General features: G+C 37.1%; 1 protein-coding gene across 1 annotated transcript; it reads left to right on the top strand.

Annotated features, from left to right (window-relative positions):
* Positions 1-1,171: 1,171 nt before the first annotated feature.
* LOC306973124 (dysbindin-A-like) lies at positions 1,172-10,927 on the top strand (the record flags this gene model as incomplete). Its single annotated transcript, XM_079569946.1, has 10 exons — positions 1,172-1,477; positions 2,913-2,966; positions 3,037-3,087; positions 3,157-3,217; positions 3,290-3,422; positions 4,768-4,900; positions 4,975-4,997; positions 7,394-7,540; positions 9,300-9,416; positions 10,755-10,927. The coding sequence occupies exons 1-10, from the start codon at positions 1,422-1,424 to the stop codon at positions 10,925-10,927; spliced, it is 948 nt and encodes a 315-aa protein (XP_079426072.1). The 5' UTR covers positions 1,172-1,421.
* Positions 10,928-18,779: the final 7,852 nt, after the last annotated feature.

Consider the following 18,779-nt stretch of genomic DNA (forward strand, 5'->3'; position numbering starts at 1 on the left):
TATGGTCGTACTTCCTGGTTCTGGATGTTCTGCAGCTCGAACAGTGAGCATTGGGAGAGAGGGAAATTAAAGCAGTGGAGCTATATTGTGGAGCTCCCTCCCGCTTAATTCTACAGTCTCTGAGGGCTCCACAAACCTGGAGTCTTTCAGGGCGGGGCTTAAGACATTTTAGTCCAATTTTAATTGGATCAACTGTAATGAAAATGTCTTTTTTTTCTTCTTAATTTTTTTCGTTGATTGTCGCTTTTTTGTTGATTTTTTTTGTCATTTTTTTGTCGCTTTTTTGTCACTTTTTTGTCGCTTTTTTGTCACTTTTTTGTTGATTTTTTAGTCTTTTTTTTTTATTTTTTTGGTCTTTTTTTTGTCACTTTTTTGTCGCTTTTTTTGTGGATTTCTTTGTGGATTTTTTGTGGATTTTTTGTGGATTTTTTGTTGAATTTTTGTCACTTTTTTGTCGCTTTTTTGTCGCTTTTTTGTGGATTTTTTGTGAATTTTTTGTGGATTTTTGTCACTTTTTTGTTGCTTTTTTGTGGATTTTTTGTGGATTTTTTGTGGATTTTTTTGTCGCTTTTTGTTCATTTTTTTGTCACTTTTTTGTGAATTTTTTGTCACTTTTTGTCATTTTTTTGTGGATTTTTTGTCACTTTTTTTGTCACTTTTTTGTCACTTTTTAGTTGATTTTTTGTGGATTTTTTTTAATCACTTTTTTCTTGAATTTTTTGTCACTTTTTTGTCACTTTTTTGTTGATTTTTCGTCATTTTTTGTTGATTTTTTTTCACTTTTTTTGTCGCTTTTTTGTCACTTTTTAGTTGATTTTTTGTGGATTTTTTTTATCACTTTTTTCTTGAATTTTTTGTCACTTTTTTGTCACTTTTTTGTGGATTTTTTGTCACTTTTTTGTCACTTTTTGTTGCTTTTTTGTCACTTTTTGTTGCTTTTTTGTTGCTTTTTTGTCACTTTTTTGTCGCTTTTTTGTCACTTTTTTGTTGATTTTTTGTCACTTTTTTGTTGATTTTTTGTCACTTTTTTGTGGATTTTTTTGTCACTTTTTTCTTGAATTTTTGTCACTTTTTTGTTGATTTTTTTTGTCAATTTTTTGTTGATTTTTTGTCACTTTTTCACTTTTTTCAAGAAGCTTCAGATTCGGCTTCACCAAAACTGGAGAAAAAGCGCTCGGTTCAGGCGGGGGTTAAGCGGTTAATCTCCTCTTGTCTCCTGTAATGCGCACCCCGTGTCAGAGGAGGGCGCCAGAGCTCACCTCATACCTCAGGCCACGTGATCCCGAATCTGCCGCAGTCCGTCAGGTCGGTTTGTTTTGCTCCGGGACCCCTCTCTCTCTCTCTCTCTCTCCGTGAGTCTCCTCTCCTCCTCGCGCCCGGCCCGGTTCGGCTCGGCTCGGCTCTGTTCCGGAGGCTCCGCCATGTTCGAGCATCTGAAGGAGCGGCTTCAGTCCGTGCAGCAGGACTTCAGCACTGGGTCAGTTCCGTGTTTATGATCGTCTCTCTGCTGCGTGAGTTCCTCAGGGCTGTTTCTGTCTCTGTGGAGCTGATGCAGAAGAACCAGAGCAGATCGAGAGTTTGGAAAGGCTCGTGAAGCGCGTTTTACGTTGAATTCTTTTATTCCTGCGCGCTCAGCTGACTGTCATGTGGTCCGCGCGCGCTCCAGGAGGACCTCTGGTGGACACTGTGGACATTGCATCTTCTCCTCTCCTTAGACACGATCAATACCTCTCTTAACCCCTTAACTCCCGCCTGAACCGAGCACATTTTCTCCAGTTTGGCTTTACCCCAGTCCAAAAGCTTCTGGAGAAAAGGTGTGAAAATAGCAACAAAACTGAGACGAAAACAATGATGAAGATGTTACAAAAAACTCAGAAAACTTTGACAAAAAAGTGACGAAAAATGTGACAAAAAAGAACAAAAAAATGACAAAAAATTCGACCAAAATTTGACAAACAAATGACAAAAAAAAGATTAAAAAATGACAAACATTTAACAAAATATTGACAAAAAAATAACAAAAAATGACAAAAAAGTGAAAAAACAAAACAAAAAAATAACAAAATATTTAAAAATGACAAAAAAATTGACAAAAAAATGACAAAAAAATTTGACTAAAAATTGACACAAAATTTGACCAAAAAAAATGATTAAAAAAGACAAAGACAAAAAAAATTCAAAAAATGACTACAAAAATGATTTAAAAAGTGAAAAAAGGACAAAAAAAATGATTTAAAAATTACAAAAAAATTGACTAAAAAATGACTAAAAATAACAAAAAATGACCAAAGACAAGACAAAAAATGGACAAAAAAGTGACTTTTTTTTTTAAATGACAAAAAAATGATTAAAAAAAGACACAAAAAAGTGACAAAAAATGACAAAAAATTGGACAAAAATTGGACCAAAAAAAGATTAAAAAATGACAAAATATTTGACAAAAAATGATTAAAAAAGTGAAAAAAATGACAAAAAATGACAAAAAATGACAAAAATGTGACAAAAAAATGACAAAAAAATAATTAAAAAATGACAAAAAATTTGACAAAAAAAATGACCAAAAAAGACAAAAAAATGTCAAAAAAGTCAAAAAAATGACTAAAAAAAATGATTAAAAAAGTGAAAAAGGACAAAAAAATGACAAAAAAAAGACAAAAAATTTGACCAAAAAAATGACAAAAAAGTTACATAATGAGTTGAAACCCCCCCCCCCCCCCCCCCCAAAAAAAGATGGAAAAAAATGTGATGATGTGAGGAAAAAGATCCATTTAGATGAGTTTTGTAGATCTTAGCTTTCAAATGAGGTGTGACACTGGCCTACAGGATTTAAAGCTGACCTGGAGAAAATGCTCACGGTTCAGGCGGGACTTAAGAGATTAACATTATTCATCTTCGCTTCTCTCTCACCTCAGGTTCAAGAGTCTCGGGGACAAGTCGAAAGAGCCTAAAGCTTTACGTAAACCGAGGTAAAGTCCGACTCCTCTTTCACGTGTCTCCGTTTGTGTGAACTCTGACCTCGGTGTTGATCCTCTTCAGGTCGGAGGATCGGCTGCTTCACTTCAGCGCGGGCCTGAACATCCTCCACAGGTACAAGAACATGCTCCTCCTCCTCTTCTCCGGACTTTAACTAAACTCCCGCTCTGACCCCGGCTGCAGGTACGAGGAGAGCTGGTACCAACTGCACAGACGGACCAAGGACAGCGCTCAGGCGGCTCAGGTGAGGGAGGCTTCCTGTCCAGACCTGCCGTCCTGTCCCCGTTCCTCACGTTCCTCTGTGTGTCGTCCTCAGCTGGTGGACGGGGACATCGTGATGCTGTCGGCCGTGTGGGACAAACGCAGGGGCGCGCTGACCCAGCTGGAGGAGCAGCTGCAGGGTCTGCCCCCCCTCATCCGGGAGCTGGACACCATCACCACCAGCCTGGGTACGTCTCTCACAGTAACACTCAGAGGGTCCAGGATGATGTTCAGACAGGTCGAAAAACAATGATGATGATGTGACAAAAGAGTGAGAAAACTTTGACAAAAAAAGTGACGAAAAATGTGACAAAAAATGACAAAAAATTCGACCAAAATTTGACAAACAAATGACAAAAAAAAAGATTAAAAAATGACAAACATTTAACAAATTCTTGACAAAAAAATGACAAAAAAATGACTAAAAATGACAAAAAAGTGAAAAAACAAAACAAAAAAAATAACAAAATATTTGACAAAAAATGACAAAAAATTGACAAAAAATTTACAAAAAATGACAAAAAAAGGTTAAAAATGACAAAAAAAATGACAAAAAAATGACTAAAAAAAAAACTAAAATAAATGATTAAAAAAGTGAAAAAAAGGACTAAAAAAAGACAAAAAAAATGACAAAAAGTTTGACAAAAAAAATTGACAAAAAATTATTAAAAAATGACAAAAAAATGACAAAAAAATTTGAAAAAAAAAGACAAAAAAATGACAAAAAAATTGACAAAAAAAATTGACAAAAAAATGACAAAAAAAGATTTAAAAATGACTAAAAAAATGATGGAAAAATTACCAAAAAAATGATTAAAAAATGACAAAAAATGACAAAAAAATTTGACAAAGAAGTTACTTTTTTTTTTTAAATGACAAAAAAAATGATTAAAAAAGACAAAAAAAAAAGAAAAAATATTTAAAAAAATATTTAAAAAGTGAAAAAAAAGATTAAAAAAATGACAAAAAATGTGACAAAAAAATTACCAAAAAAATGATTTAAAAATGACAAAAAAAAAATGACAAAAAAATGACCAAAAAAATGACAAAAAGTTTGACAAAAAATTATTAAAAAAATGAAAAAAAAATGAAAAAAAAAAAGACAAAAAATGACAAAAAATGACAAAAGGGTGAAAAAAACAAAACAAAAAAATAACAAAATATTTGTCAAAAAATGACAAAAAATTTGACAAAAAAGTGAAAAAAAAAGATTAAAAAAGGGAAAAAAAGGGGAAAAAATGACTAAAAAATGATGGAAAAATTACCAAAAAAAAGATTAAAAAATGACAAAAAATCACAAAAAATTTGACAAAGAACTGACTTTTTTTTTAAATGACAAAAAAAATGATTAAAAAAGTGAAAAAAAAAGATTTAAAAAATGAGCAGCTGCAGGGTCTGCCCCCCCTCAGCTGGACACCATCACCACCAGCCTGGGTATGTCTCTCACAGTAACACTCAGAGGGTCCAGGATGATGTTCAGACAGGTCACAGTGACTGGGAGGGGGGGTTTGCTGACCGTGTGTGTGTGTGCAGCGGAGTTGGAGGGCGACTTCGAGGAGATGGAGAGCAGGATGGTTTACCTGGAGACGCTCTGCTGTCAGTGCGAGCAGCAGACGGTGAAGCAGCAGCATCTGAAGGAGCTGGAGGCCCACAGGAAGAAGAAGAGGTATCACCACAGTCTGCTTCAGAATCAAACACACGCTCACGATCTCTCCAATGACCATGTTTGTGCTTTGACAGGAAGGAGCTCCATTCGTTTGAAGGTAAGGAACGTTCACTCAGCTTCAGTGTGGAAGTCTTTGTTTGTGGGAGATTCCTGTGAAGAGCTTTGGCTTTACCCCAATCCAAAAGCTTCTGGAAAAGAGGGGAAAATAGCGACAGAACTGAGACGAAAACGATGATGGAAATGTGACAAAAAAGTGAGAAAACTTTGACAAAAATGTGACAAAAAAGAACAAAAAAATGACAAAAAATGACCTAAAAATGACAAAAAATGACAAAAATGACAAAAATGACAAAAAAAGACTAAAACATTGACAAAAAAAATGACAAAAAATGACCAAAAAAATGACAAAAAAAGACAAAAAAATTACAAACAAATTAAAAAATTAACAAAAAATTACAAAAAAGACAAAAAATGACAAAAAAAAGACTAAAAATATTACAAAAAATTCAAAAAATTACAAAAAATTCAAAATAAATTACAAAAAAGACAAAAAACGACCAAAAAATGATTAAAAAATGACCAAAAATGGACAAAAAATGACTAAAAATCTGATTAAAAAATTACATTTTTTTTTTTTAAATGACAAAAAATTGGACAAACATTTCAAAAATGGAACACAAAAACACAAAAAATTGACTAAAAATGATTAAAAAAATTACAAAAAAATTGACCAAAAAACGACCCAAAAATGACTAAAAATTCGACAAAAAAATTGGATTAAAAAATTACTACAAATGACCAAAAAAAATTGAAAAAAATTTGATTAAAAAATTTCAAAAAAATGATTAAAAAATTTCTAAAAAATTATTAAAAAATGACAAAAAATGATTAAAAATGACAAAAAAATTGACAAAAAAAATGATTTAAAAAATGTCAAAAAATGACAAAAAAATGATTAAAAAATGACAAAAAAATGACAAAAAATGATTTAAAAAATGACAGAAAATTATGAAAACATTTGACAAAAAAAGACAAAAAATGACAAAAAAACAACAAAAAATTACTAATAATGACAAAAAAATTGACCAAAATTTCATTAAAAAATGACAAAAAATGACAAAAAAAGACTAAAACATTGACAAAAAAAATGACAAAAAATGACCAAAAAAATGACAAAAAAAGACAAAATAATTACAAACAAATTAAAAAATTAAAAAAATTACAAAAAAGACAAAAAATGACAAAAAAAAGACTAAAAATATTACAAAAAATTCAAAAAATTACAAAAAATTCAAAAAATTACAAAAAAGACAAAAAACGACCAAAAAATGATTAAAAAATGACCAAAAATGGACAAAAAATGACTAAAAATCTGATTAAAAAATTACATTTTTTTTTTTAAATGACAAAAAATTGGACAAACATTTCAAAAAATGACACACAAAAAATTGACTAAAAAATGATTAAAAAAATTACAAAAAAATTGACAAAAAAACGACCAAAAAATGACAAAAAATTCGACAAAAAAATTGGATTAAAAAATTACTACAAATGACCAAAAAAAATGAAAAAAATTTGATTAAAAAATTTCAAAAAAATGATTACAAAATTTCAAAAAATGATTAAAAATGACAAAAAAATTGACAAAAAAAATGATTTAAAAAATGTCAAAAAATGACAAAAAAATGATTAAAAAATGACAAAAAAATGACAAAAAATGATTTAAAAAATGACAGAAAATTATGAAAACATTTGACAAAAAAAGACAAAAAATGACAAAAAAACAACAAAAAATTACTAATAATGACAAAAAAATTGACCAAAACTTCATTAAAAAATGACAAAAAATGATTAAAAATGACAAAAAAATTGACAAAAAAAATGATTTTAAAAATGACAAAAAATGACAAAAAAATGATTAAAAAATGACAAAAAAATGATTTAAAAAATGACAGAAAATTATGAAAACATTTGACAAAAAATGACAAAAAAACAACAAAAAATTACTAATAATGACAAAAAAATTGACCAAAATTTCATTAAAAAATGACAAAAAATGATTAAAAAATGACAAAAAATGACGTAAAAATTGACAAAAATGACAAAAAATGACAAAAAAATGACAAAAAAATTGACAAAAAAATGACTTAAAAAATTGACAAAAAATGATTTAAAAAATGACAAAAAGGTTGTGAAGAGCTGGTTCTGAGCCGGCTCTGAGCCGGTTCTGAGCCGGTTCTGAGCCGGTTCTGAGTCGGTCCTGAGCCGGTTCTGAGCCGGTCCTGAGCCGGTTCTGAGCCGGTTCTGAGCCGGTTCTGAGCCGGTTCTGAGCCGGTTCTGAGCCGGTTCTGAGCCGGTTCTGAGCCGGTTCTGAGCCGGTCCTGAGCCGGTTCTGAGCCGGTTCTGAGCCGGTTCTGAGCCGGTCCTGAGCCGGTCCTGAGCCGGTCCTGAGCCGGTCCTGAGCTGGTTCTGAGTGAGTCTGTGTGTCTGCAGTGGAGCTGAACGCGGAGCACACTCAGAAAGTGTCCCACATGGAGCAGCTGGTGCAGCAGAAGCTGAAGGCCAAGCAGAAGGAGTACGAGCAGGCCTTCCACCAGGACGTGGAGAAGTACCTGAGCTCTGGGTTCCTCACGCACAGAGGTGAGTCAGCGACGCCGGCCCTGGACGCTGTAGAGCAGGTGTCTCAAACTCCAAAAATGCAAACCCAGTGTTGGTCAGGGGGCAACAGACGAAGCCCTTATTTATTAAAGGGGGGGTATTATGCAAAATGGACTTTTTCAAGCTTTCCATCATGTTATTCTGTCACTCCCTCATTAAAAACATGCCTGAAGTGTTGCCTTGGCACATTCACGTATTTCTGAGTAATCTGTAAAAACTCTGATGGCGGCCATTTTAGGGATAGGTTTGCCTGAGTCCTCCTAGGAACGCCCCCACCTCCTGGAGACGCCTCCGAGCTTTCGTCACCAGCCGAGTAACCAACCACTGCTCCTCAGCAGAACCCCCTCCCCACTGATGCCACAGACAGCGTGTGGAGGGGCGTGTCTAAAGGCTCAGAGGTTCTTAAAGAGACAGAGGCCTATTTCAAGACATTCATTACAGCCATTTTGAGAGAGACATTTTATACAAGGCAGTTATTCTAATTTACTGCATTTACAGACCAACAGAAGGTTTGTCATCATTGTAGTGTGATATAGACTGGTGCTGTGGGACTGACAAAAGCAGAATACCCCCTCTTTAAGTCAGTTATGATTTAGCAACGATTTACTGTTGCTGTAATATACCTTAAAATAGACTGTGCAGTAGGGATGCACGATAATATCGGCCGCCGATAGTTATCGGCATTTTGGCGCCATCCCCGATAAAGCCGATAAAAAAAAATCAGCCGATAATTAGGCCTGATAATTCTAAGCTCAAATTACATTGAATCTGCGGCTCCAGCTCGCTGCCTTTCTCTCTCAGCCCCGCTCGTCCTGCAGCCCGGAGCTGCTGCAGACTCAGGACAGCACATTTACAGCAGCAGATAAACGCTCTCCACGGCCGACTTCTGCACTGCTTTAGCTGAAAAACACAACGAGTATTCCAGAGAAACAGCTGTGCAGGCGCTCTCCGTGAAGGAAGAGTTTTTAGACTTTTTACATCGAAGTCACTTCAACATTAGCACCGCAACAAAATGAGAAAAAGACGAGGAAATGTGAACCTCTGACCCGCTCACGTGAGTTACTGGAACAGAGCGGGGCCTAAACTCATGTATTATCTTCGTATTTCTCAATCAAATAAACACGACACCCCCGAGACTGAAGCGCTATGAACGAGAGGAGTTTTACTTTGATGAAATGAGCCGCGCTGCCACACGAGGCACAAATGCATAAATGAGCCTCTTGTTTTTGTGCTGTAGTATCAGATTATTAGTCAAACTTGAATCTGTCACAGATTTGGCATCACTTCTCTCATGTCAGAGACGCCTCTAAACTCAGTGAAATACTGTAATACTGTCTATATTCCAGGATTGTAAACAAGAATTCATTAGTATGACGTCCACAAAATGAAAAATACTAGGAAGGAAGTAGTAGTAGTAATATTCTTCCTCTTTTTTTTTTTTATAAGATGTGACACAGATGAGCAGAGATAGACCTGCTCAGATGATGGAACTGTAAAAACCCAGAGCTTTAGAAAAAGGTGGAGACTCAAACCCAAAGTAAAACTCATTATTTGATTTATATTTATACAGTTGTATTTTGCTTGGTAGAGTTAATACATTTTGGGCAGAACTGTTACAGTGAGTTCTTGTCACAAAATAAAGTGCAAATATACATACATAATTTTAACGGTATCGGGACATGCGGAATTATCGGTTATCGGTTAAATTATCGGTTATTTTTCCGCTTGTGTGTTGTAGAAGCGGCGACGGCGGCGAGCGCGTGTGAGCTGGACCACATCACGGTCACCAACACGTCGGACCAGCAGGCCTTAGACGACTTCCTCAACTCCTCCAGTGAAGACACGTCTCTGTGGTCAGGTCAGTGCCACCGGGAGAGCCGTGATCCAAGAGAAACTAACACTGTATTGATCTGACACTGAAGAAAAGAGGAACATGCGCTTTTTCACTCAGAAAAGCAGAACTAAGTCACGTGTTTACCTTAATAAATCCTCTCTGGGGGTGATACAAGTGTTAATGGGATGATTGGGGGGTCTTCCATCTCCCACCACTATCGCAACTGCTTATGGGTCGGAGTCACCAATACACACTAATGGAATCATGAAGCTAACAGGCTAACAGGCAAAGCTAACTTTGGGCTAGCGCCACTTAAACAGTATTTACAGCCAAGTTTGAGTGAAATGAATGATCTCAATATCCCTCTGTCCCTTTGTCTTTTCTGTCAGCGTAGTGTTTACTCTCACGGACAATTAATAAGTAAAAAACACAACATGCTACGACACCTGCAGTGGCGCTTATGGCCTCTCGGGGTAAGAGTTACGTAGTACTGCTTTATGAAATGTTAAATGGTGTTGGTTAATGTGGAAAAATTGCAGAAAACCTGGCACGGTGCATCTCTCGTACCGACTAAACAGGGATGTTTTTAATAAATCAGCTTCATGGCTCTAATAAAGCGCCCCCTGCTGTCACTGACGAGGTTTACAGTTTAACCTCTTAACTCCCGCCTGAACCGAGAGGATCTTTGTCCTCACGTCGTCAGGTTTTTTTTTCCATCATTTTTTGGTTGGGTATTTAACTCATTTTTGTAACTTCTTTGTCACATTTTGTCACATTTTTTTTGTCAATTTTTTTGTCACATTTTGTCATTTTTTGACACATTTTTGACAATTTTTTGGCAAATCTTTATCACATTTTTGTAATTTTTGTTGTAATTTTTTAGTCAAATCTTTGTCATTTTTTCTTCAATTTTTTGTCATTTTTTTGTCACATTTTTGTAATTTTTTTGTCACATTTTTGTCATTTTTTTATCACATTTTTGTAATTTTTTTGTAATTTTTTTGTCAAATCTTTGTCATTTTTTCTTCAATTTTTTTATAAATTTTTTGTCACATTTTCGTCATTTTTTCTTCAATTTTTTGTCAATTACGTGTGACATTTTTGTGACTTTTTCGTCACTTTTTTGTCACATTTCCATCATTGTTTTCGTCTCAGTTTTGTTGATATTTTCACAGCTTTTTTCCAGAAGCTTTTGGACTGGGGAAAAAGCCAAACTGGAGAAAATGTAATTAAGTTAAGGGGTTAAAAGCTTCACACACAGGATTATAGACCAGGCAGTCGGAAAATTATCCAATAATATCGGTCAATAATATCGGCTGTGCGTATCCCCATTGGCCAATAATAAAATGTGTTTTCCTCCAGGCACAGAGGAGACGTGTTCCTCCGGCAGCCTGTCCGTGGGCCAGCAGAGGGCCGGAGGGCGGCCGCCGGGGCAGCAGGGCGGCGACTCAGAGGAGCAGGGCAGTGAGACGGACTCAGAGGAGCCCCTGGTGGAGGCGGATCACGACGAGGTTCTGCCCGACGCCTCGCTCTAACCTCGGAGCGCCTCCTCAAAGACGATGACAATCACGAGCGTCACTGACCCTCCCATCACTGTGCAACCGGTACTCACCTTATTCAGCCCCGACTCTGACCAAGAACATAAAGAATGGACGAATTACAGCCTGCTCCTTCCTGAAGCCGCGAGGAAGTGGCTCCAGGAGTTCCTCGCTCTCATGGACTTTCTATCTTTTTGAACCGACACATATTAGACAGACTTTTTTCTAAAACATAATTATATTTAACCCCTTAACTCCCACCTGAACCGAGCACATTTCCTCCAGTTTGGCTTTACCCCAATCCAAAAGCTTCTGGAAAAAAGGTGAGAAAATAGCAACAAAACTGAGACGAAAACAATGATGGAAATGTGACAAAAAAGTGACGAAAAATTGATGAAAAAGTGGCAAAAATGTCACAAGAAATTGACCAAAAAATGTCGAAAAAATGACCAAAATGTGACAAAAAAATGACAAAAATGTGACAAAATATGACAAAGAAATTTGACAAAAAATTACAAAAATGTGACGAAAAATTGATGAAAAAGTGGCAAAAATGTCACAACAATCTCACAAGAAATTGACCAAAAAATGACAAAAAATGTGATAAAAAATTGACGAAAAAATGACAAAAAAAAGTTACAAAAATGTGACAAAAATGTGACAAAAAATCGATGAAAAAGTGGCAAAAATGTCACAAAAATGTCACAAGAAATTGACAAAAAATGTCGAAAAAATTACCAAAATGTGACAAAAAATGTGACAAAAATGTGATAAAAATTTGACCAAAAAAATGACAGAAATGTCACAAGAAATTGACAAAAAATTGTCAAAAAAATGACAAAAATGGGACAAAAAAGTGACGAAAAATTGATGAAAAAATGACCAAAAAATTTACAAAAAAATGACCAAAAAAAATTTGACAAAAAATGACAAAAAAAATTGATTTAAAAAATGACGAAAAGGTGACAGAAATGTGATAAAAATTTTATAAAAATTTTATAAAAATTGGACAAAAAATGACAAAAATTGGACAAAAACATGACAAAAATTTGACAAAAAATGACCAAAAAAGTTACAAAAATGAGTTGAATACCCACAAAAAAATGATGGAAAAAAAATCTGATGACGTGAAGAAAAAGATCCTCTCGGTTCAGGCGGGAGTTAAGAGGTTAAGACTTTGCTTGGCCCAGCTTTCTTTAGTTTGACCGTTCTTCTTGATGTTTTACTTCCACTTCCTTATTGGACCCTGACAGGAAGTGACATAGGGTAGAGGAAACCAACCGTTGCCGTGCCGACCATGTTATGTCAATTGCTGGTTTGCAGGTGACATCACAGCGTTCTAAAGGCCTATGCTATTATATAGATGAAAAATGATTTTGTTCTTGAGGACATTTTTGGTCTTGTACAAAGAGATCATGGACCCAGTGAGTGATATTAATGATAATTTTTCTAATCCATACATTTTCTTTTTAGCTACGACTTGTGAAAGTGTAATGTTGTTAATAGGAAAAACTGGCTCCTGCCCCCCCGCTGGGTCCGATGACATCATCATATTCTAGAACTTGCAACCCAGCAATAGGAAGTGAGTCTGCTCTGGAACTTTAATCTATGTCACTTCCTGTCAGCAGCTTTTCATTAACCTCTCCCGCCTGAACCTGGACCGAGCACGTTTTCTCCAGGTCGACTTTACCCGAATCTATTCTGTTTTTAGCTATTGTTAGTCTATTCTGGTCTAGTCTCCATGGTAGCAGTGGATTTTCCCGAACATTTCCTAAAATACACTCGGTTAAGGTGGGTGGTAAGAGGTAAAAGTTGCTGCTTCACTGAAATAAAATGATATTTATGACTTACAACAGATGTTTTCCATTTAAAGCAACGCTGTGTAACTTGTTTACCTTAATAAATAAATAAATAAAGGGTTGTAAGTCGTTATCTGCCATTCTTCATGTTTTCCGTCATTAAAAGTCTGAATTTGAACTCCCCATAGGCGTAAAACTCGGACATGAAGCCCCAGTCCTTTAGCATGTTCTAAACCAAAACACTGATGAAGAGGAGTGTGACCTTTGACCCACTGTCTTACACAATGATACGAGGCTTTATCTGAGGCAGCTGTGAAGTCAAAACCATCACTTTAACATCACTGCACATGATCCAAACAAATATATTGCTGTCGTCTCTCAGCGGTGGCGGGACGAGGGTTTGGAGGAACATGTCCCGTCTGTAAATGGAACGTCTTTTCATCCTGGGCAGTTTCCCCATAGACTTTTTGCAAACGTTATTAAATAAAAAGTGTTATTCAAAGTTTTCATTTCCGTTCTCGCCTGATTGATTGAGTGTTGATTGATTCATCTCCAAAAAAACAAGACGAAATGTCGGCACAGAACCTCTGGCCCTCAAGATGATTTTGAGAAACATTATCACACAAATCACAGAGTACTTTTAACATTATTAGAGTTAAATGGGAGAAACAAAGGTAGAAATACGGTCAATACACCCAATCATATATGATGTACAACACTGGCATTTGAAGGAACTGCACTGGAAAAAGAATAGTCGTTTTAAGGAAGAAATGACATGAATCTACTTGAATTAAGAGATTAAATCTAAGGTTTGAGTAGATTTGGTCTGGTTTCAGATGAGATAAAACCTCTAGTCTTAGTTATTCTCTTCATTCAGATAATTTTGTGTCATTTCAAGTGAAAAACAATTGTCTCATTTCAAGTGGGTTTTATTCTTGTTCCATCGGCGCTGTAGCATTTGTATCTTGGATTAGTTCAAACCCACTCAAATTCAACATAGAAGAACTTTAACTCAAGCCATTTTAAGTCATTGATCTCATGATGGTCATGTTTCCAGTGTTGTGCTTTACTTTGGGCGAATAATCAGCGGCTTCGGCCCTCGGTTTGTTTACAATGAAGAAAATCAGCCTCCGACAAGAAAACTCGCCTCCCCCTGGTTTATACCGTGGTCTGGGTGAATACTCGATTCTGATTGGCTGGTGGGCGCTAACAGGCTCTGCTGTGGGCATCGCCATAGCAACGCATTAACACAGCTGAATCAGATAAACGCTGAATGAATGAGATGGATTTTAGTTTCAACGTTTTTCACGAAAACTTTTGATAAATGTTTGTAGAGGAGAGTGAGCAGCTCGGTTACTGTTAATAACATATGAGCTTTCATTTCTATTGAAAACGGTTAAGTCACTGGTCATTATTTTCAGACATATATAAAATGAGCCTGCACTTTGTATTTATACTTTATTGTCCCCGTAGGGAAATGTGTCCTCTGCATTTAACCCATCCTTCGATGCCGCTGGGGCGACCCGTCAGGAGCAGTGGTCGACGGCAGTGCCGCGCCCGGGGACCCGTCTCCATGATGTGGAGCCAGGCTGATGGTCAGAATCACCTGGCAGGAGGATTCACCTGTTGTACATGTTTTTAGTGGTAGGGGAAACCGGAGTACCCGGAGGAAACCTACGCAGACACGGGAGAACATGCAAACTCCACACAGAAAGGCCCCGTCCTGGTGGGAATCGAACCCGGGACCTTCTAGCTGTGAAGCGAGAGCGTTGACCACTACGCTACTATTTATTTATTGACCTTTATTTAACCAGGATAGTCCCACTGAGATTAAGAATCTTTTTCAGGGGAGTCCTGGCCCCAGAGGGGGATCTATTGTACATGTTTTTAGCATATTTGTCTGGATTAGTAAAGTCAAACATAAAAGTTTCAGTTCGTGGGTCCAAAGCGACTCCACTGTTTCCATAAACAGTTGAGCTACAGGTTGCTACAAAAACTTGACAACAAAAGGACAAATGTGACAAAAAGTGACAAAAAATTTACAAAAAAGTTGAAACCCCCCCAAAAAATGATGGAAAAAACGTGAGACAAAAACTATGATGAAGATGTGACAAAAAAGTGAGAAAACTTTGATAAAAAGTGACAAAAAATGTGACAAAAATGTGACAAAAAAATGACCAAAAAGAGTTACAAAAATGAGTTGAAACCCCCCCCCCAAAAAAAAATTATGATGGAAAAAAAATCTGATGACGTGAGGAAAAAGATCCATTTAGATGAGTTTTGTAGATCTTAGCTTTCAAATGAGGCGTTACACTGGCCTACAGGATTCGGGTAAAGCTGAACTGGAGAAAATGCTCTCGGTTCAGGCGGGAGTTAATGGATGGAACATAGTTAGTATTAACCATATGTGACGCAAAACTAGGTCACTCTCTGGCGGGCCAACAGAATTGTTTCGGCGGGCCAACTTTGGCCTGCGGGCCCCACTTTGTGCACCCCTGTTTTAGATCTGGAACTGTCTCCTGAGGCCTGAGCTCTGACACAGTTTAAATCCAGGCTTTTACTTGCGCATATGACACTTACAGTATTTGATCTGCACTCTTTGCTTTTTACTGTAATTCATTGATTTTTTTTTTGACGTTTTATGGATTGATTTGATCTGTTTTCTTGTAATTTTATGCAACTGTGAAGCACTCGTGTCTGAACTGTGCTCTACAAATAAACTCACCTTCCGCCTGTGCCCTTTCTGCCTCATTATCTTTCTGCTGACACTACTTTTATCAGACACTCGTGCGGCGTTGGACTTAGATAAACCCAGGGTAAATATTGGGATCTTTGGACTATCATGTACTTTATCAGTGTGTAAATAAATACATCAGAAGGCTGCCCGTGTCGTCCATAAAGTTAACGGGAGACGCTCAAAGGTGGGATTTACGGCGCTGAGTCACAAAGAAACCATAGTTAAAGCTACCGTTACCTGGATCTGCTTTAATCACTTTATGGTGTTACAGCATGAAAAAAACACATCCTCGTTTCCTCCTGAGCTCCCGGGTTTATTGTTTGTGGTTCTTTCTCAGCAACAATCCCTCTGACGACACCTTACAATGTTGTCAACCTGTTAAGGACCACCTATTTTGATGTCCTCTCGCCTGGCTAAATTAAACAGTCCCCTCCCCATATTAAAATTACTGTTAAAACAACACACTTTGTCCAAATTGCTGATGTGAACCATCAGAGGAATCAGGAGAAGAAGCTTCTCTGTACATTTAGAAGGACATTGCGACAAAAACATGTAAAAAGATTCTTTAGTTATAAAATCAATGAAAATATAGCTTTTTTATATATCGAAAATTACACATAAACTGAAATGTCTTTCCTGAAAATATACTTCATAGCACACACTCCAAACTGAGTACAGTTGTGACCTTACTGGTGATCAGCATGTGTGCAAAATTTCAGAAGTCTAGGTCAAAGTATGTTGGATTTGTAAACTTTTAAAAATTTTGGTGCTCTATCTCATTAGCATTGTGCACAAACCTCTCCAAAGTGCCAAATGTTATATAAGCAAAAATATTTTCACAAATGTGTCAAACAAAGTGAAACAGCAACAACAAACCCCCCAAAAATTGACTAAATCAAAGCAAAATGAAGTATTTATCTCAGTGCACAAAGGTGCGTCAGTCACACCTTCCCCCGAAACAAAATGGCCGCCTTGTTTACTCAGAAAAGAGCTTTTACACGTCTTCATTCACTGTTGATCTGGACTATGAACCTCTACACAGACGCACCACTGTCACCTGGGAAATCAACAAGTTTCAGCCTAAATGCTAATGTGGCTAACAGGTGGCTAACATGTGGCTAACATGTGACTAACATGTGGCTAACATGCGGCTAACATGTGGCTAACATGTGGCTAACATGTGGCTAACATGTGGCTAACATGTGGCTAACATGCGGCTAACATGTGGCTAACATGTGGCTAACATGTGGCTAACATGTGGCTAACATGTGGCTAACATGCGCTTCTGGCCTGCACTGAGCACTGCCAGCACAAATATCAATGGATTTTTTTGGGAAATGTCTCATTTTGAAGAGAATAGTCATTGGGATTAAGGGAACAGGCCACCGTTTTTACATACTGAGATATGTTCTTACCTTAGCTTTGACGAGTTCTTTAGGACCTGTCTGATCTTCACCTTCAGTCACGTAAACACAGCGCAGACGGCGTTAGCATTTAGCCTCTCCCTCTCTCCTCTATAGCTCCAAAACAGGTCAAGATAGAAGCTACCAAGCTCTTCCACGTTTTCCCTATTTAAATATGGTTACGTGAAGTGTTCCACTACAAAGTATAATTACACAAAACTAAACAATGTGGATTTTCTAAGCGGATAAAAGGGGGAACTATATTGTAAGGCGTAATAATAGTAGTTTGAAATCCGCTCAGTAAAGTGAAGATTACTGCGCAGTAAAGTGAATATTGGGTGAAGATCAGACAGGTCCTAAAGAACTCGTCAAAGCTAAGGTAAGAACATAGTTCAGTATGTAAAAACGGTGGCCTGTTCCTTTAAGGGAACAGAACTGGAATTGCCAATAAGTTTGTTTACAAGAAGATTTTCTCATTTGTGGAGTATTTTTTGGTAATTTCTGACCGTAAAATTGAAAATAATGAGCCAAATTTTCCAAAAAGAGTGTTTTGTTGAAATTTTTGTTGAATTATATTTTACTTGAGTATTTTGGACCCAAAAAATCCAGTCAACCTATGATTGGACCACAATGAATTGAATATGGATAAGAAATGCTTAATTTTAATGCTCGATTTTCATGTTTTTTAAATTTTTCTGTCCTTAATTAATGCTTTGATTTATGTGATGGTTTTCCAGGACTGGAATAGATGTTTTGGGGAGAATTGCCTGTTTAAAAATCTGTGCCACATCCCGTCTATATTGGTGGAAATATAATTGGCCTAAATACTGTATGCAAGTAAATGGAACTGGAGTCTTTAATCACTTTATGAAGCTACGGCATGAAAAAAACACTTCCTCGTTTCCTCCTGAGCTCCCGGGTTTATAGTTTGTGGTTCTTTCTCAGCAATAATCCCTCTGACGACACCTTACAATGTTGCTAAAAGACTTGATTTCGTGTCTGGAGCTGCTGCTTAATCAGAGTTGTTGCTAAAAAGAATAAAAAGACATTAAAGACAGAGAAGCTTCATTGTTAATTTATTCACACAAAAACATACAGAGACTCGAAACTATGCGACTCTCACACCCTTGATGCAAACTGTATATAGAAGAATAAAACTCTACATATGTACACAATGTTTACAGTATTTGTTAGTGACTGCAGGTGGAAACAGAGGGAGGGCCGGGGAAGGAGAGAGTTCAGCTTCCTGTCAGCCTGGAGGAGGAAGAATGAGTGAATGTATTCCTTGTAAAACATTATTGTATATCCATTATGCCAATGAGAGAGGGAGGGGCTGAGAGGGAGGGGCTGAGAGGGAGGGGCTGATGAGAGGGAGGGGCTGATGAGAGGGCGGGGCTGAGAGGGAGGGGCTGATGAGAGGGAGGGACAGAGAGGGAGGGGCTGAGAGGGAGGGGCTGATGAGAGGGAGGGGCTGAGAGGGAGGGGCTGATGAGAGGGAGGGGCTGAGAGGGAGGGGCTGATGAGACAGAGGGGGAGGTGAGGTCAGTGTCCGGGTGTGACCCGGGCTTTGGACCTAAACCCATTTGAAAAGCCGAACATGACTTCCTCAGACACGTCATGTCGCTGCTCTCCCGTCTCTCTGCAGTGTTTCTGAAACGTAAGGACCTCGCACGGCAGCGGTTTGGTTTGCGTGGAGGAGCACAATGTTTATATATATATATATATATATATATATATATACACTGCTCACAAAAACTTAGGGCACACTCAAAAAACACATCCTGGATGTCAATCAGTTCGATTTTTTGGATGAAAATCTTTATTCATAGTGTAGGGCAATGTGTTGAGAACAAAATAACATAAGAATGATAAATGGAAATCAAATTCTCAGCCCCTGGAGGTCTGGATCC

This window comes from Gobius niger, assembly GCF_951799975.1.
Source record: "Gobius niger genome assembly, chromosome: 13".
Taxonomy (NCBI): domain Eukaryota; kingdom Metazoa; phylum Chordata; class Actinopteri; order Gobiiformes; family Gobiidae; genus Gobius; species Gobius niger.